We start from the raw sequence: 27,894 nt of genomic DNA, 5'->3' as shown, positions 1-27,894 counted from the left end.
AAAATGATTAAAATATACGCTACCAATCGTCAGTTTGGATGTAAAAGAATAGCATGTTTAAGAACGAATGAGGTAAGTGTCCATATATTTAACTGAATGTATTACATAAATGATAATTATATTTGCAATAACTCAGTTAAATCAAGACAAGTAATAGTTGAACGAAACATTTTCGCGCCAAAAATAATAATCTTGCCATAATATTACTTACATTTGTAAAAAAGGAACACAATCACTGTACAAAGTTTTTAAAGCCAAAGTTAACCTAATTATTTTGAACTATACCTTCCTTTACCAAAACAGTTTTGTTGAGTCGAATCAATGTTAAGTTTATCATGATAAAAAGAGGAAGTATGATAAAATGATATATGTATATTCAGTGAAGGTTTGTTTAAATCCACAGATGATATTACAAAGGCTAATGTTTACAATAGAAGAAATACGGACGAAATAAAAAAAGATCCCTTCTATCAGTCCAATAATGGTACGAAGTTCACGTCTTTAAATTGCTATTTATAAATCAGAGCAGGATGTACCTATAATTACACCGTGCTCTATGATACACATCAGCTGTTATATAATAAGATATACAATGATATAAGTCGTGCATTCATTAATATTATTAACCAGTTAAAATAGATCTGCTGGAATATAAACATTAAATCATAAGGTAAGACAGTTATTGTATTTCAAAATTTAAATTTGATATTGTATTTCAAAATTTAAATTTGAAATATAAATTATAAATAAAATATCAATCAATTTTATTTTACATTAAAAAACAAACGTTATCTTGCGCTTTACGAAGTAAACAATTCTGGTTTATTGGAAAGTATCAATAAGTTTATACGTAATATTGTACTACTATATTTTTTAGATATCATTTGAAGGCCAAGCTTTCAAATTTAGCCCTAAATTTTGAAAGACAGTGCAATCATTGACATAGTGCATGTAGTGTTAAGCTTACTGAATATAGTTTCATACATGTAATAAGACTTGCTGAACTATATCTAGTAAATAAACATTAAGTGTTATAGGCAGTGTTTGTTTATCATTATAAACATTTAACAAACTAAATTCGAAAAAGAAATTTGACACTACAGACGCAAACTTTATCAACTGTAAAGTTACATTGAAACAACACAAGTGTGACGCAAACCTTTTTTTCTTCTTTTTTCCCCTATTAAATCTACGACACATTGTGTACTGTTATTCAGACAAACGACTTTCTTTTTTATGATTTCTTCGGGAAATCCTTCTATTTTGTGTTGACTAGGAAGTCTATTTGTTATAAGGTGCTTTATATTCAATCTCGCTAAAGTTCAGATCTACTTATTTCTTCTATGTAGATCTGATGTCGACCGTACATGTTTCGCCTTCTCTATAATTCGGATTTTCCGAGAAGCTATTTTTGGCCATGCAATCAAACCGGTTTTTACAGATAGACATTAGAAGAAGTATATATTAAAATACCAGTATCCGTTGAAGTTAAACAAATTGTTGATTTTTGTAAGAAAAAAAATGTTTGCAGTATAACAATGTATTGGCTATGAACATGTAAATATTGAATTGAATTTGAATTGAAAATTGTAATCAATATTAATAAATGCGCTGAATAAGAATTCATGTCTTTTTAGAAAAAGAAACACAAAGGTATGTATGTAAGATATTTACAGCACTCAAAATTAGTCTTCATAGTATCTACAGACCAGAGTGGCCTTTTAAAAACATCGATCCCTACGCTCTCTCGCCGTGTCTGTAAATACTATGCATAACTTTTTTACGTACTTTAACAATTACTTATGCGTATATTAAATATATATATTGAGGTTATTATTCAGTGTTGAGTACAATACTGAATTATAACGGATAATCATGCAATAATTTAATCTGAAAATGTAATAATTTATGTTCATATGAACGACTTACAAGATATTTCATACCTCTCGTGACTATATTCAATAATTATATTAATTAAACTAGTACGTAATTTTCACGAATATATTTTGTGCATTGATCTTAAGCTTTTTTTTTCTTTTCAAACTTTTTTTTTCGAGAAAAGAAAAGAAAAACATTTGGCCTAACAAACGATGTAATGGTAATATAAGTGCAAATTAAAAGATAAAAGCATATTTGTTGTTCCTAATACTAGTAAGTACATTTTAAGTTAAATAATGTATAAATAAAATGGTTATGAAATTATATTTTTGGGACACTTGTCTTAAAGAAGATGCAAACACTATCATTTTAAGCAAATAAAATATCATATAAAAAGTTAAGTATTTATTAAACCTTTCATTTTTAATGATATACTAATGACAGACAACCAAAAAGTTTGTAAACATTAATTTTGCCTATTTATTATCATGATGGTCGTCCCAAGCCAGCAATTGATTTTATATTTAATATATTTATCATTATTTATTAAATTAAATTGATGAATAATTATACTAATACTTAGTTGAAAGTGTCTCCATTTGTTGAGGTTTCTAATTGCATATGACGATCGTTGATTTCTAGGTTCAAAATATCAATGGCCCATCAAGCCCTTAGGCTATATAGTTTATGGCCTAAGTTTATAGCGACCAAAAAGTTACTTATTGGTCCAATTACCTAAACCTTCATTTTCTTCAGTTGCTTCTTGGCAGTTTGTATAGACTGTATAGTTATTATGATTCAGTATTTAGTATGGAAGAAAAAAAACTGCTTTGTTTACATTTTGCTACTCTTATGAAAAATAATTTTACGTTTAGCACTACATTCTCAAGGAAACAAGCATCTAACATGGTCTAAAACCATTTCAACGTTTTAAAACTTATGTTTGCTTTTTCATTTGTTTCTGATGAATAATGTGTCTTTAAATTTTAGCTTGAAGTTTGATTCAATTTGTTCTTGATGAATCTCCCAAACGACATTTGGTCTGTATTTTTGGCATTGATTTACGTATTCATTAATTTACTGCTAATGCTCTTAGATATATAATTATGATAAAATAAGAAGATGTGAAAAATATTGTAAAACATTTCGTGTTATCGTCACATACAAGATGCCCATGATGGAATTACAAGCATAGTATAAATGGCGAACAAAAACAAACATAGCTGCTCCTAAAACATCAATATTCGAAGAAGTTCGAACAGAAATATTGCTAACAAATATAGTTTTTTAATATACATAAACACATATATACATACATTCACGCCTTACGGATGCAATACGCAGATCTTATTGATATCTTCATACATATTTGATAATTTAAATCCGTCTCAGTAATTCTGTCGGTAAAGACGCCCATATTGAGCTATTGGTAATTCAAGACCAATTTTTATGGATGCATGGTAAATATTTCGTTTTATTACATCTATTAAAATAATGATACTTCTCATTTAATAATAATGTAATCTTAAAAATAATCGATAGTAGCAAAAACAACAACAACAACAATAACAACAAAAACAAATCCATAATAGTCTGTATGCACATAATTGTATCTATGCATAAGTCCTTCCGTACAAAACATTACACTGAAATACATAAATTCCAAGTTTCCTTACAATTTTCACAGTCATTTTCTATTGTTAACAATTCAACAAATTTAACCATGTTTGAATGTTTCGAATATCTTTTAGGTATACATATTTCCCTTAAATCAGTGCACAAGGAACAACATCCAAAAATAAAATAATATTCGTCTTCTAACATATTACATATACGAGCACATTTTCTTTAATCGACCGGTGTTCTGTATGTCCATCTACCAACCTCTCTATTTGCAATATGTAAGAAGACATTTTTAATCTATCGATGAAAAATTATTAACTGTCATGTGATCTATATGTCCTTGAAACTAGAAAACTGCTATATTTCTCTAATTTTTCAAAATGAAAAGGTTAATAAAAATTATAAGTCATCATCTTTCATAATGATATGTGGACAAAAAATACCCATACCCATACATCATTGTTTTCTACATTTACACTAGTTATTGCCCGAAGAAAATGTTTACCTATTATATTTAGTGTATTTCTTAGATCTATGAAAAGTATTTGATCTTGTCCACCATGAATTTTAATTGCATAAGTTAAAACTTTATCATTTTTCAGATAAAAGTGTCCATCTTTTCAAATCTTATCTGACAAAAATAACGCAAGTTGTTAAGATTGGACGTACCATGTCCAATAGCAGGCTTGTAACTTCTGAATCCCTCAGTGATCTATTCTGGGCCCCATGTTATTCTTATTATACATAAATGATATTGCTCTAGCTACTACAAATGGTAATATAGATCTTTATGCTGACGATTCTACCATATATGTGTCTGATCATGATTTGAATGTAACAGAAAGTAAACTTTAACAAAATTTGGATGCCATAGATAAATGGTGCAATTTAAACAATAATTATGTTAATCCAACCAAATAAAACAAAATGCATGATATTATGTACGAAACAAAAAGTAATTATTGTAATGAACTTACTATATTTATTGCATATGTATTGCAAACTAAAAACTGCCTCCGTGGTCGAGGGGTTAGAGTCGATGACTTCTAATCCAGTTACCTCTCTGGCGTGGGTTCGATCCCCGGGAGGTGCTTTGGTAGTTTAGCGCGGAGGAAGATAGTCTAGTACTGGTGTAACTCTCCAGAAACTACCTGCCTATATGACTGAGATACTGTTGGGAAAAGGCGTACAATGAAACAAACAAACAAACAAAAGCAAAACAAAAATAGAAAATGTAAAAAATTAATTCAAAAATTATTAGGTGTTTATATTGATAATAACTTGTCACGGAATTACCAAATAGAAGCACTTAGTTCAAAAATTAACTCAAAAATAGCATTATTGAGGTGTATATCTTACTTTTTGACAGATGAAATTAAACAGTTATTTTGTAATGCATATATAATGTCGAATTTACATAATTGCTGTACTGTGTGAAGCAAAGGAAATTTAAGGTATTTGAATAAAATAGGTAAAATACAAATAAGAGCTGCAAGGATTAGTTTAAACAAAACATCACAAATCAAGATATACTGAAAGAACTTTGGTGGTCACGTAATGACATAATTATACCCAAACACGCACAAACTATTGTAAAAAGACTTGGAATAGAATGCCATCTTATATACGTTCTTCAAATTATCTTTTAGAAATAAGTATAAAAACATATCTTACAGATCAATTAAATATCTTCATAACTCTGTCATTATCCCGTTATGTTACAATACTTATTATGCATGTATATTTGGTAAAATATTTGTAAATGAAAATTGTATAAATGATATTTAATATCTAAAAGGAGCTTTTGTCAAAAACAAAAAAAAGTTTTAGGGCAAAATATTAATGAAATATTTTCAATATTTCTATATATGCCATTGTTATGTGATTGTTAATTTGTATTATTTATTATTTGTTAAAACGAAAAACTTGTATAAGTTTAAGTTTATAAAGTATCTATCTATCATTATTATCTAACTAGCTCATATCTACTGTAGATGGTTTCGGGTGGTTTATTTTGATGCAAGGTTACGTATATTTTCAAAAGATCGTAAAATTTTTATTCGCTTAGTCAATTAATGTAGGTAAATCTAAACGGATATGCCAGCATTGCATGAGTGGAAAAATACTTTTTAAAAATAAAAAAATCATAAAATATCTTTTTTTTTCTTCCTTGTACAAGTTGCACAAAATTGTTGTAAAATCAGATAATACTGATAGAAGATTGTTTATATTCTTTTTTTTCTGTTTCACGGATCATAATTTCAGTACACATACCACATATACTCAATTAAAACGAGAACTTCATTTCTTTTTTTATTTGAATTTTAAAAAGCTTAGCTAATTAAGATGAGATTGTTGTATTTTTTTTGGTAAATCTTACAATCAGTACGGAAATGTCTCAACAAATTTGATTTTTTGTTACTAATTGCATTTCTCTTTACACTTTAATTATATATACATAATAAAATTTTAAGATTATGGCCCATTTCACTCACTTCCAAATGTTTTACCCCACACGTTTTATGAAAATTTAAAAAGTTTAAACATGATCAGGTCAGATGAAAGGTTGCACAAATGGTACGTACCAAGTAGACATGTCTGTTTTAAAGTATGATCTAATATAAAGTTTTAAACTGATAATGGCAATAAATTAATTCACTTAATATTTAATAATATACATATCAAGAATTAAAGAAGACATATTATGTCATAACATTGCAAATCTATAATACGATAACCCCATGTACAATACTCAGGCAATTAAAAAAAGTTGCAATTCATTGATATGAAGCGTTTTTCTTATTTCTGAATAAAAGCTGCATATACATATAAAATGATATTCATCCTCTATATCTAAATAAAGGTAAAGTGTAACATCTCTCACGCCCCAATCAGACTAAGCATCATTCAATCTTCAACACCTGGTGTGATGAAATGAATGATTGATCATTGAAAAAGTTTATTTCTTTCGTTTCATGTGATGGTTTACATGTGGTTGTGTATTCTTTTCACTGACACTATAAATTCTTGCTTGCTTTCATTATTCAAAGAAAATATTTGGTATTTAAATTGGTTCTTGACACGTTTATGAGGAAATTTTGTATGGCGGTAGATCTGTCATGCGATTAGACAGACAGACAGATAAGAAGTATCGGGGATTTCCCTATTGTTTATGTATTTTATCGACGCCAACTTTCATTTTACAATTATGATTTGACAATTATATGAAACGATTTATCTTAAAATATCATATTTTATCTTTAGAAAAGCTGAAGGCCGCTTTAAGTGATTTCAATATCAGCATACAAAGAACAGCTACCGAGAGAGATGTATGCAAACTAGTCTAGCTTTATTCTGGTTTCAAAGGCTAAACCCAGCAGGGCTAGGGTTTTATATTTATGTATCTATATTGACAGAGCATGGCACACAGACATGACATATTTACAAAGCAAAAAATTGCTGTAATGTCATTACATGCATGTATGCAATATCTTTGCAAGATATTTGTCAATTGAAAAACAGAGAAAAAAAAAACAAAACAAAAAAAAAAAAAAAAAAAAAACCATATCCATAACAACAAAGTACAAAAGTGCAGATGGGCTGACAATCTCACATATAAGGTTCAACGCAGTTGTAAATCAATGTTATAACTTTAACATTATGCTCATTTCTTTCGCTCACATTGAATTTAATTAGTAATTGATTTCAAAAGATTAACAATTGCAATAGCGAATGACTAATTATTTATAATTTAAAAATATAAAAACGACCTATATTATTAAAAGGCTGCCCACTCTTTTTTTTTAAAGAATTGACCGTTACGGATACATTCTAAAATATATTAGTTGAAACGTCCGTTGGTCTTATGGTTAATTGATTTTTTCATAGTAAAATATATAATTGAACACAGTTACGTATAGCAAAATGTAGTTTTACGTGTTCGCTGACCATTTAAACTTATAATTAATGCCACATTAAATAAACGAGTCTGCAGACCATTTAGGAAATAAAAATGAAAACGAAATGAATTTGCCATGGACGCAATGCCTTAAATGATCTTTTTAAAAAAAATGAAAGTATATCAGTTAAAATGCAACATCCTTTTTAAAATCCAGTTAAATTTTATCAAACTGAAAAGTGTTCTTTTGGGTTACTTTGGGAAATGGACAATGCCATTGGCTTAAAAACATTTTGTTCTAGCTAAAATAAATCAATAATAATAGATAGATTGACTTTAATAGGTTCATTCTAAGATATGTTAGAATAGCAATTTGATAAAAGATAGCTTACATTTATGATATCCTGATAATTTTACTTTTGTTCTTTTTGATAATTCGTTTGTGTGTTTTCCTTAGCATGATAGGCGTACAAAACACATAAACTTTCTTATACCTGAAGTACAAGACTGAACCAGCCTAGAGCTTTGTATTTATGGAAGGACCGACAAGTGAAAATTATGAGAACAATAGTCAAATAGAGTCACGTTATTACTTAAACAATATACATTAAATGTTCATAACTTATGTAAGTCTGCAATAAGCCTCTGCAAACCAAGATCACGGATCATAATTTCAGTACACATACCACATACATGTATACTCAATTAAATGAGAGCTTCATCTTTTTTATTTGAATTTCAAAAAGCTTATCTAATAAAGTTTAATTACGTATTTTATTTTTAATCTTACTACCGGTACGAGACATATCTTAACATATTTGATTTTTTTGTTACTAATTTCATTCCCTTTACACTTTAATTATATCAACATAATAAGATTTTATGATTATAGCCCTTTCACTCACTTCAAAATGTTTACCCCACACGTTTTATGAAAATTTAAAAAGTTTAAACGTTATCAGATAAAAGGTTGCTAAACTGGTACGTACCAAGTAGACATGTCTGTTTTTAAACTCTAAAAGATTTATGATCGAATATAATAGTTTCATATTGATAATGACAATAAGATGATTCATGTGTTAGAAATTAACACTATTGAACTCGTTCAATAAATTCAGTATTGAACTTGCACTCATTCAATATCCTGTATTTATAAAATGATATATAAAATATATTTCATTGATGAAATAAATCATATTGCTACATTCTCAAGTTGTAATGACGTCTGAACATTAAATGCTACATGTAAAATGTTCTAAAATAGTGCAATAATTCGAATGACTGTTTCGCAAAAAAAAAGAGAAAGACATCAGACAGATACCATGGAGTACCAAAGTAACGCGTATATATGTTTTGATATTGTTTTCCATGTTTTTCATAACTATCGAACATACGTGGCATAGTTTTTGCGTTGAAAAATATGTTCCTATTATGTATTTTTTGCCATAGCAGCTTCCGAAAGAATCTTCCAAAGCACAACAATGCATAGCTACAGCAGGGAAATGAATTCTTACTTTATTCGCGTGTCGTCATGTTTACATATGTGATGATATAAAGTAAATAATTATTATAGATAATTTGACGTTTTACTCATATGAAATCTTTTGTAATAAAGTGCCATGTCTTGTTCCAAGTGAGATGAGAAGTAAAATATTTATTGATGCAGGTGACTCGGACTTAAATTTGCGAAATGGATTTCCTTGCTTCGGATGTTGAAACAGTCAAATCAATGGGTTTCAATATCAAAATTCAAATTGACCTGTAGTAAAGTACCAGACCAAATTTAAACTGCACGGACGTGCAGGCTCACTTGGCTCTATACCGGTGGCAAATACCAATAACTTTCGGTGCTGGGTTAATGATGCAAAAAAAACTTGCAATGAATTACGGTCAAATTTATTTACATCCTTTATATTAATGTGTAAAATGTTTTGAAATTAAGTTTAAGGAAAATATGCTTCACTAAATTATGATAATTGTATTTAGTTTTTATATGAAAAGTCTGGAAAAAGGAATATCCTTCGGAAGGACTGAACACAACAAAATTACATGAAAATCGCACCCTCGGTTTGATTGAGCCTTTACATGAGATTTACAATTTATCATGTGTAAGGAGATAGAACAAGTATCAGAGTAGTCTTTCTACAGTTAATACTGAATTTCTTAAAGCAAGAGCATTTTTGATGAACAGTGATAATTGTACGAGCTCAGTTTTATCACAAGAATTCAAAAGTTTGATACATTTATAAACAAATGGTCTTTTGATGTAAATGTCCTTTATGTACTTTTTTTCTTTATTCCGAATTTAACCTGCTTATAATATAAAATGATATTCATCTTCTATATCTAAATTAAGGTGAAGTGTAACATCTCTCACGTCCGAACCAGCCTTTTCAATACTTACAGACCCTATATGTTGTACTTAAGGATGTAACAACACTGAAGTGAAATTTTATATATGTATAGAATTATTCTTCTAAAACAATTTTCAAATATCTAAGAATATGTTAAATATATATCCTGCAAATGTTTAATCCCATTATATATGTAATCATTGAAATATATGCATTCATTTTTTATTGAACAATTTGGCTTAGTAGACTTTACAGAAAATAAATTTCGAATTACCTTCCTTTATTAACATGAAATGTAAATTCGGTAATATTTTTACAAATTATGCTTTTTGGAACTTACAATATTGATAAATCTTCATTTGAGCACAAAATGTATGATATAAAACCATAAAAAGTTTGAGGTACAGGATCTGTAATGTGATTAAATGAATACTTGGTCATTTGTGAATGTGTTATCTTTCGTTTCATTACATGTGCTTTTTGTATTCTATTCATTTACACTATAACTTGTTGGTTGCTTTCATTATTCAATGAAAATGTTTGATATTTAAATTGGTTCTTGGCACGTTAATGAGGAAATTTTGTATGGCGGTAGATCTGTCAGGCGATTAGAATCATGAATGCCCAGACTCTCTTTCCATTCGAGTAAAGGATCAAGTCTAGATAATATATAAATTGAGTTTGTTTTTTTTTTGTAAAAGAAAATTGAAAACATGTTAATGTTGACTGCATGTCAAGTCCATTATAAAATAAGTGATTAGGATCATTATGAAATATGTGTAAAATGTTTGACGAGAGAGAAATGTAATTAGTTTGATGTCTTTTCCAGATTGAAATTCGAGTCATTTATTAGAAAAAAAACCTTCTTCTTAATGTAATGTTGTCAAGATTTTTTTGTATAAATTTCATAGAATTTTCCACTGCATGCTCAAAGCGGCCTTCAGTAGTTTTTGTTTATTTGTTTGTTTTGTTAAAAATAATTCGGTGCAATTTCAAACGAAGTATTTCAGTAACATTACCTAGATATAGTGCATCAACACAGCGCCACGTACGAGATCTATTTATAGCGGGCAGTGACGTTCGTTTCTAAGTTTGACTTATTTACATATAAAGAAGAGACAGGTAGATTAGAGGTATCGGGGGTTTCCTTGTTTATGTATTTTACCGACGACAACTTTCACTTTACACCTTTATTCTTATAATTTGACAATCATATAAAAACGATTTTTAAAACAAGTTAACCTTTAGAAAAGCTGAAGGCCGCTTAAAGTGATTTCAATATCAACATACAAAGAGCAGCTACCGAGAGTGATGTGTGCAAACTAGCCTAGCTTTATGCTGGTTTCAAAGGCTACTCAAAATTACTTTTGATTCCAACAGGGTTAGGGTTTTATATCTAGGTATCTATATTGACAGGGCATCAAACACATACATGACATAGTTACAAAGCTATAAATTGTTGTAATGCCATTACATGCATGTATGCAATATATTTGCAAAATATTTGACAATTGAATAACAGAGCAAAAAACATATCCATAATAACAGATGTGTAAAAGTGCAGAAGGGCTGGCTATCTCACATATATGGGTCTACGTAGTTATGATTTAAAACAATGTTGTAACTGTCATTTAAGTGACATTATGCTCATTTGTTTTCGCTGTCATATTGAATTGAATTAGTAATTTATTTCAAAAGACTGAATATTGAAATGGTAAATGAGCAATAATTGATAATGAAAAAGATAAAACAATATAAAAACGACCTATATCATATAAAGGCTGCCCACTCTTTTAAGAATTGACCGTAACAGATACATCTTGAACTATATTAAATTTTTTGTCCGTTGGTCACATGGATAATTGATTTTTTTTCATAGTATAAAGTATATGATTAAACACAGCTATAGCTAAATGTCATTTTACCTGTTCACTGACCATTTAAACTTTGAATGAGCATATTGCCACATTAAAAAGTCTGCACACCATTAAGGAAATAATAAGGAATTTAAATTGAATTTGCCATGGATTCAATACCTTAAATAACCTTTATAAAAATAAAAATCGAAATTATATTTGTTAAAATGAAACATTCTTTATTTAAAACAATTAAAATTTACCAAATCGAGAAGTTTTCTTTTGAGTTGCTTTGGAAAAAGGATAATGCACAATTGCTTAAAAACATTTTGTTCTAGCTAAAATAAATCAATAATAATGGATAGATTGACTTTTATAGGTTCATTCTAAGCTATTTTCGAATGGCAATTTGATAAAAGATAGCTTACATTTATGATATCCTAATCATTTTACTTTTGTTCTTTTTGATAATTCTTTTGTGTGTTTTCCATTAGCATAGTAGGCGTACAAAACACATAAACTTACTTATACCTGAATTACAAGACTGAACCAGCCTAGAGCTTTGTCTTAATGAAAGGACCGACAAGTGAAAATTATGAGAAAAAAAGTCAAATAGAGTCACGTTAATACTTGAACATTATAGAACATAATAAATGTCCATAACTTAAGCAAGTCTGCAATAAGCCTCTGCAAACCAAGAGCATAACAAATAACAATTTAATTTGTTAACAGTAAACGAATTTTCTCACTTGTTTCACTATGTGTTCCAGGTGTCGAAATATGCGGACCATTTGCAACATTTGGACTCCCTCGGTTCCAGTAATTTTTACCGTCTGCTTCGGTCTAATTTCGTTTCCGGTATTACATTCGTCTGACGAATGCCAGGAGTTAATAACGAGAGCAAATGATCAGTTTTATAAAGGTAATTGTAGTTATCAATATCAAAGTGTTTTATGTCGCTTACTGTTTCATCTATTATGGCAAAGTCTTCCTTCACCAGTACAGCTGGAAAATATGACCATATCACCGACATAGTGTCCGTGCAACTTAAAATCCAACAAACGAATTATAAATTTAATTTGTTTATCACATTCTATATCATTAGCTTATTTTATCTAAATGGTAGAAACTTACCCATGTTTAACTGAATAACAGAAGAACTTTATGAGAAATACTTTCTAGTTTTTTTTCTGGAACATTTGACTAAAATCGCTAACATATAAGGAAAATTAATTTCCTTACTGTTGTTTATTAATCAGCATATATGTCCTCAAACAATTATCAAGTTCTTGAAACTTATGTCATACCGTTGTTACGACTTTCTCTTGAAATAATCATGCCCTGGTTTCGTGTGAGGAAATACATGTATGGTTGTGTCCCGAGTAGGGCTTGAACCCATGGTCCTTGTGATTAGTAAAAGGTCAAAAGCTTAACTAAAAGGCCAGTGCTCCATTTTGTAGACGTCGAGTATTGATATGAATGCATCGATATCATTGTTTGCGAACGTTGATATTAAGCAAAGCAATTTTGTTTATGTTTTCAATGAGTCGAAATATAATGTTTAAATTTGTTTGCGAATTATTGTAAAATTAGAATGTGTTTTTCTCTCTTCTGAAAGCTTAACTTAAAAATCAACACATTATTTTCAAATGACTATTTCAGAAGAAGCTGTGTTAAAATTTAGCCAAAAGACCAAAGTTTCGGATGAAGGAATGGCTTCGAGAAGATGCAATTTTATTGCTGGATTTATCAAGTAATTAATTTCGAAACTGACATGAATAAATAAATAAATAAATAAATAAATACTTTTCAGAGGTCTGTAAGATATGATAGCAAGAAAAATACTTTCTTTTGTTTTGGTATTCTGTGTTTGCGATGTATGAAACTTGCTTGCATAAACCATGAGATCAGTTTATTACATATATTCATATGTACAAGCTTTTGAATACGATATATCAATATATCGTCGATATTCATCGATTCAAATTTTCCACTAATGATGTTGACCGTCCAGTCCTTTCAATAAAACAAATTTTGACATTAATTATCTCAGAGTGCGTACTAAGAATATAATATACAAAGGAACCAATATTTTTGTTTGTTTTCCAATTATTGTTGATGCATTTTGTATATCAAACATTTTAACACAAAATATTTTACCAGTGCAAGTGAAGAGTGCCTTGGAAAGGTCAAAGGCTGTCTTTATTTGTCAGTAAAACAAAACCGGTCAAAACGGTTTGAAACGGTTCCGGATTGCACCGAGGATAAACTCGAATGCTCCGAGGAAGCTATATATAGAACAATGGACGGCTCGTGCAACAATGTGGAACATCCATCTTGGGGGATGTCTAACAGAGTTCAGAGCAGATTGTTAAACAGTCAATACAACGACGGTATCAATTTATAGCATTATTATTTTCATTTATTTAAATGTAAATAAAGGCAATAGAATAACTATTTCATCTAAAATAGTTTAGAAGATTCTAGAAATACAGACAATGTCAAAGCTTGCGTATTTTTTTATTTATGAACAAAAACTCATGGCCCTTAAGGGCATATGAGTGAATAAACAAACAATTCAACAAATACTAGTAATAATACAAACATGGCATAGAAGTAAATAAGTAAACAAGGAAGATGACTTAGTGAAATTGCAGCATAATTACTTTAGCAAACACTGCTAGACTAAATAAAGTATTTCTGTACTCACATTAAAGCCTGAAAATTTAAAATACTAGTAAACCTTGAATAATAATTACTGATATACTTGTGTCTTTAATGAGTAAAATAGCTACGAAATACATCGCCTGTTGTTTGCTGGTTACAGAGTGAGCATGTTCTATTTATTTCAAATACCTGAAATAATATGAATGTTTTCACTTGAAGATTCCTTTATATTACTGACCTCGTATACAACGTTTCCCCATTTATCTTTTTGCAAGGCTTTTACATTCTTTTACTTAAAAGATCTCTGCGATAAAAAAATGACATCTGAAAATAGGGAGTACATCAACTGGGGCAAATAAAAAATACATGCGAACGAAAATCAAAAAATATACCCTGAATTAAATTGAAAGTAGATTTTTTTTCGGCGATATTCTTAGCCTGATTTGATTTAAAAGCGTTTAAAATATATGCATTTTTGAGAATTTTGTTTGCAATTAGAATAATCATTCTGGAAAAATGAGATAAAGTATGCCCTGAAAATTTGTACAACAAGTTATTGGTCTAGATCTTCATCAAATTGTACACACATCTAAAAAAATCATGTCATGTCACTAAACCTCAGTGGAGTTCCTTAAAGATCCTGTATGTTGTAATTAATTAACGGTGTTACAACACTTAGGTGGAATTTTATATCTGTATAAAATTCTTCTTCTAAAACAATTTCCAAACATCCAAAAATATGTTAAATATGTACTGCAAATGCTTATACGCATAATAATTAATCCTTTAGATATATACATTCATTTGTTATTGAACAATTTGGCTTAGATTTTATCGAAATTTATTTTCTAATTACCTCCTTTTATTTACATGAAATGTAAATTTTAGAAATATCTTTACAAATAATGCTTTATGGAACTTACAGTATTGATAAATCTTCAAGTGAGTATCATATTTATGATATAAAACCATAAAACCATAAAAAAATTGAGTTACAGGATCTGTTAACTGCCTGTATATATTAACTCCAGGAAAGGACGAGCCGAAAAGCAAAGGGTGCAGTGGAACTTTGCCAAGTGCTCGAGAGATAAGTAACATCGTTCACGCGGCAGGGGAGACAAGCGATATTGACATGAAACGGTCCCAATTTATCATGACATTTGGGCAATTTCTGGCCCACGATATGGATCGCACACCAGTGATAAAAGGCAAGTACATATAATTATATGTATAGATGTCACTTGCAGACAGAATAACATTTTGCGACTATCTTGCAAACATTCAAGCGCCGCATTATTTCCAAACTCCGACACAGTGGTGCCCCTTTGCTTCGCTGAGTACGTGATTGGGTAGGACTTACAACACATGATTTGTCAAACATTTTAATGACTGCACCACAGCGCCCGAGCGCTATGATTAAAGTAATTTAAAGTAATCCTTTATACATTTATGTGAGATACTTATCACCTGAAGAAAATATTGCTGAATATGAAATGATTTGTGATAAAGGTATCAAAATGTAAACAAAGTATTAATATTTTGTCTCCCATTAAAACATCCCAAATCAGTATTACTGTATTGATTCCCCAAAATACACAAGCGTAAAGGATAGTACAGCGATACGGCCAACGATTAACTATATGGAATTTGTTTGTTTATTGGGTTTTACGTCACTCGACACAGTATATGTCATATTGCGACGATCCAGCTTTACTGGTGGAGGAAGACCACAGGTGTCATTCCGTGCATTATTTCAGACACGAACGGACACATGTGTAGAACCACCGACCATGTGTAGCTTCCTCACATGAAAGAATCCAAAGTCCCTGTCGGAATTCGAACCTACTGTGGTGAGGGACAAGTGGTATGAAATTTGTAACAGGGCACCGGTGAACAGGGCATCAAAATAAAAAGCCTTTGATTTAATAAATGGTAGTATTTAAGGCTTAATGGGCCTTTAATCAATGAAGATCAGTTTCTGTCAAGAAAATGCTATGATACAAGACTGTGATATATTTTGATCAAAATAAAGGAAATCGAAATATGCATACGTTTCAGAAAAAAGGGATCACAAATAATTACTAGAGGTGGAGATCAATATTAAAAGGGGTCACTTCATCGGCCAAAGACATTGGCGTGGTTTGAAATATTTGGGGCGGCGTTCTCTGTTCTGTTGACTATATGAAAAATAACTTTATATTCATGAAACACCGTTATACTATTTTTCAACTTTTCTTTTCGTTTTGTTTCAGATGAGACTGGAAAAAATTTGGACTGTTGTGGTGTCAACAAGAACGAGTATGTATACTTCCCTTCTACGGTTTATTGGTGTCAGGCTCTTATTCATAACGAAAACCGAATAACACTTATGGCGGCAAATTTTCGACATTTAACTCTTTATGAAGATGATTCTTATTTCAGGGACAGTTAAGAAATTATGTACAATCACTTACCAAAAGATTGTAAGCTTATTAAATAGCCTCCTCACATTGAAGAATTCAGTGCCTCTAGTTCGCCCACAGCCTACAATCAAATAAAATCTTATCCGAAGATTGACGGAAAGCGCCGAAAAGTTGCGATTGGTCCGCCCACCTTACCCAATGGATACGCTAGTTTATTCCTTGGACGAGATCATTGAGTGTAATGGTTGTTTGTGTCTCACCGCTGATTCATAAATTATGGTCGGATTGGTAGACAGACTATCACTTGCAGAATTGTTAATTACTGGTGAGTTATGCAGGAAAGGCGGTTAGGTAGCTCAAGCACCAATGTGATAAAATCATGCGTAAATTACAGAGATGAAAAAACAAACAAACATCGTGACTCAATGGTCAGTGTGGGCTGCAAGTGATTTACAGCCATCGACATAAACTATCCAGTCGCCAAATTTCTCCATTTTACCGTTTTTACTTTGACCAACAGATGACAGTTCAAGTAATGCTCACCTGCAATCTGACAAAAGTTCAAATCTACTTATTTCTTCTGACGACCGTATATGTTTCGCTTTCTTAATAATTTGTATTTCCCGAGAAAGTTGTTTTAAGCCATGCTATCAAACAAGCATTGGAAGAAGTATCACATACCGTTATCTTTTGGGGTTAAACAAATTGTTGATGTTTGTTAGAAAACAAATTTGAAGTAATTTATAACAAATTAACTTGAAATAATAGTCAAAATTTATGGGCAAGATTGTTTTGCCAGTTTACCTGTCGGCTTTATGTTTATTTAGAGCTGATTTTAATCAGATTGTGCTCACATGATAAATACTAAATTCTAAACACGAAACTGTCCTGTTGTTGTTGTTTTAATATGATACTGTCACTAGGAATATTAATCATAATGAATAATATCTATAATTTTATGTTAAAGTCATTAAAATTTTACAGTAAGGAGTGTCATCCGATTTCTATCCCAGCAGACGATAAGAGATTTAGTCCAAGAACTTGTATGCCGTTTTCAAGATCAGTTGGGCAACACGACTGTAATGGTAAATATTTTTGGCGGCTGGTTTAAGCCTAGTTAATTACTGCCATTTTTTTCTATTAAAACATATTTAGCTTCAGTAATATTTGTTAGAATGTGCATTCGTGTGTTTTGAAATGTGTTGATGCTTATCACGTTGCTTATCACATTACAAAATTATAAAATATAAAGAAAGGGGAAATTTCACTTCCATACAAATACTTATGAATTTTGACGAAGCAAAAGTACAAAAAATGCTTCGGCTAAATAGCCAACAAGTTTTTTTTAATTTTGAAACTTTAGTAGGAATCTAAAAATAAAAAGCTTCTAAGAAATGTGCATTTTTGCGGCTTAATGGGCCTTTAATACACAGCTGTATATATAAAGACTGTATATACATGTAGTTGACGGATTATTATAGACACTATAAACTTATTCATAGAATACATGTTTAATGATACGATAATATTATCACAAAATCACCATGCCCTTCGTTAGGAGGAAATGCTATGTTCTGAGTGAATTGCTTAACTAACAAAATTGAAAATGTTTTTTGTACAGGTGTTCGACAACAGCTAAACATGCAGTCGTCCTACCTTGACCTTTCAATGTCGTATGTAGTTCAAGAAATCAGAGTAGCTTGAGAGTTGTAGAAATACAATGGTAAAAGGGTGTATATATTCGATTTTATATTATAGCCGGACCATGAGTGCGGAACATTATTGCCAATATACAGGATATACGGTGAGCCCTCACTAACTATAACAATAGTAGCTATTATGTAATGGAACGAATCTTAAAGATATCTACAACATTAAAAATGGGTTTGAACTGCGGTAACTACTATGATTCGGGTTCCGCGCTATTAGGTATAACATATATTCAACTCACTATCTTTTTTGGACTACCCTGACATTGGGGTAGGTAGCACGACTGCTGTTTAGGTCTTTGATTTCAAGTTGAAACAATATTACAGTATAAAGTTATGATAACGATGATGATGATGATGATAACGACGATGACGACGACGATGATTATATTGATGATGATGATGATAAATTCATCAGAATTAATAACGGTCAGGTATTTTACCATCAACGTTTTATTTAGATACACGTGAAGAAGCTATACCTTTGCTGCTTTAAGCCTTTTAATTTCCCTCGGATTATTTCAGATGGACTTCTCATTATATCGTTGTTTCAGGAATATCAAAATAAGAAGCTAAGAATAGTCAGTCAACTGTATTGAGAGACTTGTTTACACAGCGTGTATGTGCAGAATGACCTACATTATAGGCCATGTCTTTTCAACGTTCGTACGATCGAGGAATTTTTATCATGCGATTTTTTCTAAGTTATTTAGTTTTGGCAAAAGCTTATCACTTTTTGTTCCATCAGAGTAAAGGTTAAGCACATTGAATTGACTTATTACTGTTTTTAACAGGGACATTACACAATTACGGAGACGCCTTGCCAGATGAAACACTAACTGGCATCAATGCCGATAATCTTTGTGAACCAAAAGTCACAGACTTTCCTCCCAAGTTCTATTGTCCAGTATCAGGTAACATGACATATCCATTATTTACTTTATGTAAACCCCTACATGGATAACTATACATAAATGTGTATCTAAAGATTTATTTATAGGATTTACTTATTAGTTGTTTCATGGACTGACATTTACTAAGTTTGTTCCTGTAGATGTTTTTTAATTCGTCATTCAGGTGTATTTTTAGTGCTCCTTAAGCAAAAATGTTATAATTGAAATAAATTAGTCTGTGCCATATCGGAACATATATCACTTCGTGTTTGAAATAACAATTTCGGGCTAGTAAACACCTCTACCCCCGGGCGAATGAAATACCACGACATTTTATTTCTTCAAAAACCTTGGTAAGAACATTATTTATGAAATATAACCATGTACAACAGGTGATCCAAGAACCAACGAAACTCCAGTCCTTGCCTCGCTCCACACCATCATTCACAGAGAGCACAACCGGCTGGCAGACGAACTTGCTCGCCTGAATCCAACTTGGAGCCCGGAAAAGGTGTTCCAGACCGCAAGAAAAATAAACATTGGTCAATGGCAGCATATCGTGTACAATGAATACCTGCCAGCAACTATAGGCCTATCTATTATGAAAGAATACAAAATCGATGTTAAGGTTTGTGTTATCTTAACAACCAGTGCATCTTTAAATAAGCTGTTTTGAGAACTACTTTGTGTTGTTAGGTTTGCCGGGAAGCGCCGTTCCAGATATTGAATGTCAGCATTGTATTTCCTGATCTGCGATCAGAAAATACAAAAACCATTTCCAATGACCATCTGTCCGACCACCTGTATTTAAAATGCCACAATCTTATTTCCGTTTTTCAATATTTATTGTGATTTGAACTGTATTAAATAAAAATATGTCATGAAGAAAGGCCAACAGTCAACATAAACCGGTTCTTAGGATCTTCCTTGTGTGTGAAAGAACTTTATAAGGAAGCTCTATATAGAACAGTTTAGCTTTATAAATGCCCTTGTTTTTTACGTTTCAGTTATTTTAACAAATAGAATTATTTTATTAACATATATATATTGGCGTTAAGGCGATAACGCTTAATTTCCATTTTTTTTAGATCCACTCGATTTTCAAGTTAATGGCCATTTTATCAAATAATTTAAACAAAATCAATGTTTATACTGGCATTGGCATTAACCCTTGCTACATTAATTATCATTAATAGAGTTGCCTATCTTTCATTCTAGGCAAAACCTTTCATTTGTTTTGGAAATTTTCAAAATATTTACTGACTGAATAGCTGACAGTGAAGGCATGGACCCTGCAAATTTACGTATCAAACTTCGGTACATGGCTCGGCTTTCTTTTGTTTAACAATGCATTAATTATTTGTAATTGACTTCAAATTTATACGTTCAGTCCAATGCTAAATGCTTGCATTTTTTTTATATAATCTTCTGATCACTATGCCGAATGAATTCTACCAAAGCGTCTATTTATGTATTGAAAATGGTGAGTGTCAAGATTTGTCAAACCGACAACTTACTTGTTCTTACGGAAAGTTACAAAAACTACCGATTGTTCAAGAATTAATGGCGGACTTTCATATTTGTTTCAGCCACAGGGGTTCCACGATACGTACTTCCCTAACACGGACGCGACAGTCTTCAATGCATTCTCAACGGCCGCATTTCGGTTCGGACATTCCCTGATACCCGATAGCTTTACCCTTGTGGACTTCGATTTCCGTCGTAAGCAGAGAGAAGATTTGAAAAAACACTTTTTTAAGCCACAGTTATACCATGATTATGAAAAGTTAGCGATTGATTATATGCTCATGGGAATGGCAGACGCCTCGTGCCCACGATTTGACAGGTTTGTGCGAATTTCCAAAGTTAAATATAAGTAACTGAATATTATAATTGTCAGAATGTTTTTCCTCTGAGTTTACGAGGTCATATGTCACACGGAAACTGTAGTGGGTCGTATGATGTCTCTATAGCTTGACAGTCGAAGAAAGGATCTTAAAGACATTTTTGAAAATGTTTAACGACATTTATTCTTTATAACATACGGATTTCCGGATAAAAATCATATGTTTTAGGTGCCTTCCTTGTTTTATGTTGTCGTTGGGTTTAACTTACATTTAGAGATACTTAGACTATTCCAGACTGCAGTGTTGACCGGGTTGCAATTGACTTTTGAGAGTAACACCGGCTTGAATAACACCGGCTTTGTTGTAATTGTGTGTGTATTGTTATTTTATTATAGAATTATAAAATTTCAGAAAATTTGAAGACAGTGTACGTAATAACCTCTTCCTAAATGAAAATGACGTCACGGACGCAATAGATCTGCCAGCAATGAATATTCAAAGGTATCTTCATTAAGTTACGTAAACCATGTTCATTCTTGAAGCCGTTTACAAAATAATGGGTATTAGACTTCCTATAAAACAGCCTTAGCAATTTCGAGATTTTTAATGACAATTTCTTTCATTAAAGTGAATTGTAAATTACAATAAATAATTACGTTGAATGCACTTAGTATCAGACATAAATAATTATATATGGAAGTTATTGGAAAGTGCGAGAGATGCGATCCGACGTTACATATATTTCATAGCAGATTAAAAAGATTAAAAAATGTTCTACAAATAATATTATTATTCATCATATAAATGTTCACTTTAATTTCAGTTTGATCGGTCAAACTCTTTTAACTGAATATAGTTCATTAATTATTATGCATTTTTCTTTACACACATAATCACGTGACAGAGGGCGAGATCACGGACTTCCAGGTTACAATGATTACCGTGAATTCTGCGGGTTACCAAAGGCAACCACATTTGACACTAACACTGGTGGACTTGTTGACCATTCGCCGGAAGTCGCAAAACTGCTCAAAGAGGCATATAAAGAGTGAGTGAAAAACTTAAAAAATATATGTACATCGTTTGTCGCAAAATAACAAAACAAAAACTATACACACACATACAAGTAAAACATGGACGACGTTTGAGTCAGATACATGTGCGTCTACATCATGTTTATTTCGGGATCATGTTTTATTTTCCTCGACACCCCCCCCCCCCTCGAAAAAAAAGAAATAAAAAGAAACACAACACAACAAATAACAACCAGCAACTTTAAAAAAAAAACATTTTCAACACAAATGCATAAATTAGTGTATTTTTAACGCAAATGCATTCTTTTATGACATTTTACGCACATATACATTTATGACGCTTGCATTTTGTTTTGCTTTGTTTGTTTGTTTTTTTGCTGGATTTGTTGTTTTAACATGTTATAGCAAAAACATGTATATTTATGTCTAATGACACGTCACATCACGTCTGTTATGCCTTCGGACCCTGTGAATGTAGTTATAAATCAATCTGTCATTTACACATTATTTTGGTGGATATTTTCCACATGGTTCGGCACTCGTCTTTTCCAAGAGCCATTTCTACCGGAAGAACCTTACTACGCTTGGTATGTCTTTTTCAGTTGCATTGATGATATTGACCTTTTCACCGGCTTGGTAAGCGAAAGACCAGCTCCAGGAAGTCAGGTCGGTCCCACAACCCAGTGTCTATTGGCAACACAGTTTCAGAGGCTTAAAAATGGAGATAAGTTCTTTTACGAGAGGAATGACGTTGAAATAAGTTTTAGTGAAGGTTTGTGGTTCTTTAAACTTTAAGAAACACTGTATGTGTTAACCTTTTCAACTGGATAATCTCCAGCGGCGGGAAGGCCTTGTCTTTTCCTACGGTATAAACCCAAGCATGTACGTCCGTCCGTCCGGTTGTTTGTGTTTTCAAGCCCGTTTCTATGCAGGTGACTGCTTATCGTAAGCTGAATGATAGTCAATAATTACATATATTTGAACAAAACTAAATCAGTGAAAAAAACGAGTATACTCTAATGTCGCATTGTTGTGAGCATATGCGAATGAAATCATTGAGTGTAAAGGTCCTGTGTGAAGCAAACCGATAGCTTACATTTGTAACACTGAAGTTCTTTTTACGGGTATCTTTATAGTCCTTTTAATGGACTAACCATTATCCGTGACCGGCAAACAAACAATGTTGTCTTGTCGCTAAGTACAATAGGGAGAGCATCGGGTTAGTAATCCAGGGGTCTCTGGTTCAATCCTCGGATGAGGCGTAACATTGAGTATAATGGTCATTTATTTATCTCTCCCCGCTTATTCAGAAATCATGTGAGATTAGCAATATGTCACTGGCGGGGAAGTTGTTAATTACTAGCTTGTGAACCAGGAAAACCAGTAAGGAGAATCGATCACCGATATATGATCAAAACGTGTTTAAACCTGCATAAAAGTCAGAAAAACGTACAATGTTATTGCTTGAGCAAGGCTTGGATCGATGGAGCCTGGCGGGTTGATACACACACGCATTGACAATATCAAGCACTGCTTAAAGCTAACAATACATAATCCCAAAACATACGCAAAACAACACCAAGAAAAGATTCCATTCTAGTTACGTTCACTTTTAAATAAATAACATAATTTTCATCTATACAATCTTTAAAGATCCTGTATGTTTTGTGATTGATATTGTTACTGTGTGTATACCATACTTGCAAAAAATTATATATGTATATAATTATGCAAAAAAAAAACAATTTTCAAACATCGAAGAATATGTAAAATGTGTACTGCAAATATTTGTACAGTCACATTATTTTTAATCAATAAATTACATGCATTCATTTCTTATTGAAACTTTGGCATAGAATTTATAGAAAATAAATTTCTAATTACCTCCCTTTATTTACATGAAATGTTAAATTGGGTAATATCTTTATAAATAATGCTTATTGGAACTTACAATATTGACAAATCTTAATTTGAGCATCATATTTATGACATAAAACCATGAAAAAATTGTGTTACAGGATCGTTAAGGGTTAATGCGTTATTGCTGTTTTTATTTCAGCTCAGCTAAATGAAATAAAGAAAGTTCGCATGTCGACGTTGTTTTGCTTAAATTCAAAGGCGACAAAAATTCAAGAAAATATGTTCCTTAGGATAGACCGAAATGATGGAAGGCGTGGATCATGTCATAGGTAAAACTCGCATTTTCATTGGATAAGAACAGTTACATGAGGGCTATTTTTTTTCTAAAAATGGCTGCTGAATAATTTGATATCTCTTTTTCTCCATATAATTACAAAATTTTATCAAATTTTCACTTTTATCTAACAAAAAGGATTTCAACATTTTAAACAAACTTTTTGTGACGACAAAAGTTATTGCCCTTGTTGACATTTACAGCCGTCATCTTGAAATGATGTATTTCTCCGTACATTGTAGAGCATCAAGTTTTTGCATAAAAAACGAGATTTATTAAGATGTTTTTCTATATACTTAACATATATAATTTTCAGGCTAGATTTAGGAATCTAGATTTTTATTATCGCACCCATCTTATAAGACAGAGACATATAAATAAATACATATGTATTTTAACGTCTCTGATAAGACCGAGTCTGCAACAATTTCATTAAATGAGCCGCGTCACGACAAAACCAACATATTGGGTTTGCGACCAGCATGGATCCAGACCAGCCTGCGCACCCGCGCAGTCTGATCAGGATCCATGCTGTTTCTACTTGTTATAGAGTTTGTAAGCGAACAGCATGGATCCTGATCAGACTGCGCGGATGCGCAGGCTGGTCTGGATCCATGCTGATCGCAAACCCATTATGTTGCTTTTGTCATGACGCGGCTCAATTGTGTTCTTTAAAATTAAAAAAAATATTACATCTATACTGACAAGTTTTTAAAAACACACTTTTCTAAATATTAATGGTTCAGACCATTTATGTCCATGTAATTGTTTAATTAATCGTAAAAGTTTCTTCTTTAAAGCTCACTGGAGCACTAAGTGCTTAGAAGTGAGCTTTTGTGATGGCAAGTTGCCCGTTGTTATCCACAATTGTTTTAATACAACATCTCCTCCCTAACAACTTAGTTGATTTTTACCAAACTTCACAGGAATGATGTTTAGGTGACCAGCTAAAATTCAACATACGGCCAAAGATTCAACATAAAGCTAGCCTATGACCAGTCATGGCATAGGGGCAAAAAAAAAAAAAACACTTTAAAAACGAAATCTTGAATATCTTCTTCTTAGAAACTAAATCATACCAAGGGCCAAAATATTTGGCAGGTAGCAGCAGCATCTTGTGGTGTTCCAAACTTTATATGAGCCGCGTCATGACAAAACCAACATAACGGGTTTGCGACCAGCATGGATCCAGACCAGCCTGCGCATCCGCGCAGTCTGATCAGGATCCATGCTGTTCGCTATCAATTTCTCTACTTGTAATAGAGTTGGTAAGCAAACAGCATGGATCCTCATCAGAGTGCGCGGATGCGCAGGCTGGTCTGGATCAATGCTGGTCGCAAACCCATTATGTTGGTTTTGTCGTGACGCGGCTCATATATATCATGACAATGGGATCGAAATGTGACACAAAGTTAATACACTTATACCATAAAATTTTTGCTCTATTAAAACCGTAACGCATAGTACTCGTACGATATTCATGACACGATATTCGTCATGTAGGTTCAGCTTGCGATATTACCAACAAAGGTAACTAAATCATAATCAGGGGCTCAAAAATGGTTATAACCTTAGAGTCACTTAGTTTACATAGTCTTGTAGGCGAGTATGTCTCGAAAATCTCCTTTGAATCTTCAATGCCCCAACCATACATACTTGGAGGTTTGCATCTTGTGCAATTTTCTGCCATAGGTATAAATATTTTGCCCGGACCTGGGGTCACTTAGTTGTGTTCAAACAATATTTTATTTATAAACATTTCATTTACATAATTATTGACACGGATTGAGTAGGAAGCTTGAGAAAGTTTATATAGACTTATATAGGAAACTACACTCATGCCCACCTATGTCAAACTATAATGCCAATAGTGTGGATATTCGGCTTGTTACATTGCCTAGTGAGCCTCTACAAGTTTAATATTTGACTCATGTCCCTGTGACCAAAGACGTCCCATATTTAGGTACTTTTATACGTACTTCTTGTATATACGAAAATAACTTTAAAAATCACCTACTTAGAGAATTCATTACATTGAACTGAGTTTCTTCGGCATTTTGCAATTCCCTGTGGATTTCTATACAATTTCTGTAAATCATGTGACTGGGGTAAAAAATGAGCTTAGCCATGTGGCCTTATCAGCTACTGCCCGACAGAATTATGATTTTTTTTTTTTATAAATAATTGGTTTCAGGTGAGCGGTCTAGGGCCAGTGTGACTCTCCTCTTTCTTTTATTTTTACAGGGATCAATTTTCACCTCTTGTATCATGTGAAAATATGGTTGGTGTCGACTTAAATCTATGGAAAGGCGCATAGACAAGTAGATGGACGTCACAAATAAACATTGCAAAACAAAATTGGACACTTCATATACAAATGCGACATTTTCGAGAGGATTTTTAACATTTTAGGCCATGGTCTTGTGTTAAAAGAAATGTGTATTCATCACAGTCAAACAGATAAAATGAATGTTTCATGCACGAGCAGAAGCAAAAGATGGTTTAGATAATTTGCCACAGTAATTTGAGTGGTTTTTCAAAAACTATATCACACCTGGGACATAAGATATCTTATGTCCCAGATCACACTAAAAAAATAAACATTTGAAAAATACATATCAACTCATTTTTGAGGCATAATGGACCAATCTTTATACTGCCAGAATGGCTTGTTTATATTGTTGCTACATGCATATCTAAGTCATTAGCTTTTATTCTAGCAATTTTGTTTGTTTGTTATATATGGGTTATTTTGAAATGCGATTAAAGTTATCAAAAGGTTTGTCTCACTTTCTTCCTTAAAAGCAAATAGGGGAGCGGTGGCTTAGTGGTAAAGGTGTCTGCATGTCAACCCAGAGATCATAGGTTCGAGCCCTACTCGGGTCACGGCCATTTTTCTTCATATGACACCAGTACTGGTTGGTTCCAGAAACGGACTCGAAAGTTATTAATATAAGTTGCAAGAACTTGTCTTGCAATCTCGCTTAAATAAATATGTTTTAACCAAAAGCAAATAATGTCCAGCTGTTATGCACAGTGTGGACAACTCGTCAGACCTACATAGTAAAAAAAAGCCATGCTGGCAGATTTACTTTATGAAAATTCGTTCTAGAGTTTATATAGTCCTTTGTTACAAAGTCAACAACAAACCTTACGATCCTGAAAACGAGTGAAGGTTCATATGACAACCTTTTTATGGCAAAAAGAATCATGCAAATTTTCTAATTTCATAATGTTCTTTAGCTTATACAGAATTTGCTTTTGTGTGATTGTGTACGAAGCTACAAGCTTTTAGACATACTCTTGATTCTGATCCTGGAATTAACAAGTACTGAGCAATGAGTGGAAAATTTCTTCCTCGAGGAAACAACAGCATGTGCCTGTCAAGGGTTTGAATCCAGGTGGCTTGTGATCGTTATATTACGTAGAGATATTAAAGTGACATTATGCTCAATGTTTGCCGTCATTGTGAGTTTAATTAGTAATATATTTCAAAACATTGGATATTTCAATTGTGATTAACAAATAATTGAGAATGA

The 27,894-nt window shown here is 31.9% G+C and overlaps 1 protein-coding gene across 1 annotated transcript; it reads left to right on the top strand.

The window, feature by feature from the left end:
- LOC132729624 (peroxidase-like protein) lies at positions 1-27,137 on the top strand. Its single transcript, XM_060715430.1, has 16 exons — positions 1-72; positions 12,380-12,531; positions 13,272-13,362; positions 13,773-14,002; positions 15,308-15,484; positions 16,529-16,574; positions 17,663-17,763; positions 18,300-18,373; positions 19,166-19,301; positions 19,673-19,908; positions 20,870-21,126; positions 21,539-21,628; positions 22,032-22,175; positions 22,764-22,933; positions 24,221-24,350; positions 26,600-27,137. The coding sequence occupies exons 1-16, from the start codon at positions 68-70 to the stop codon at positions 26,670-26,672; spliced, it is 2,112 nt and encodes a 703-aa protein (XP_060571413.1). The 5' UTR covers positions 1-67; the 3' UTR covers positions 26,673-27,137.
- The last annotated feature ends 757 nt before the right edge of the window (positions 27,138-27,894 follow it).

This window comes from Ruditapes philippinarum, unplaced genomic scaffold (genome assembly GCF_026571515.1).
Source record: "Ruditapes philippinarum isolate M1 unplaced genomic scaffold, ASM2657151v2 ctg1931_1_1_1_1, whole genome shotgun sequence".
Classification (NCBI taxonomy): Eukaryota; Metazoa; Mollusca; class Bivalvia; order Venerida; family Veneridae; genus Ruditapes; species Ruditapes philippinarum.
Note: the sequence above shows the minus strand (reverse complement) of the source record. Positions and strands in the feature narration are given on the sequence as shown.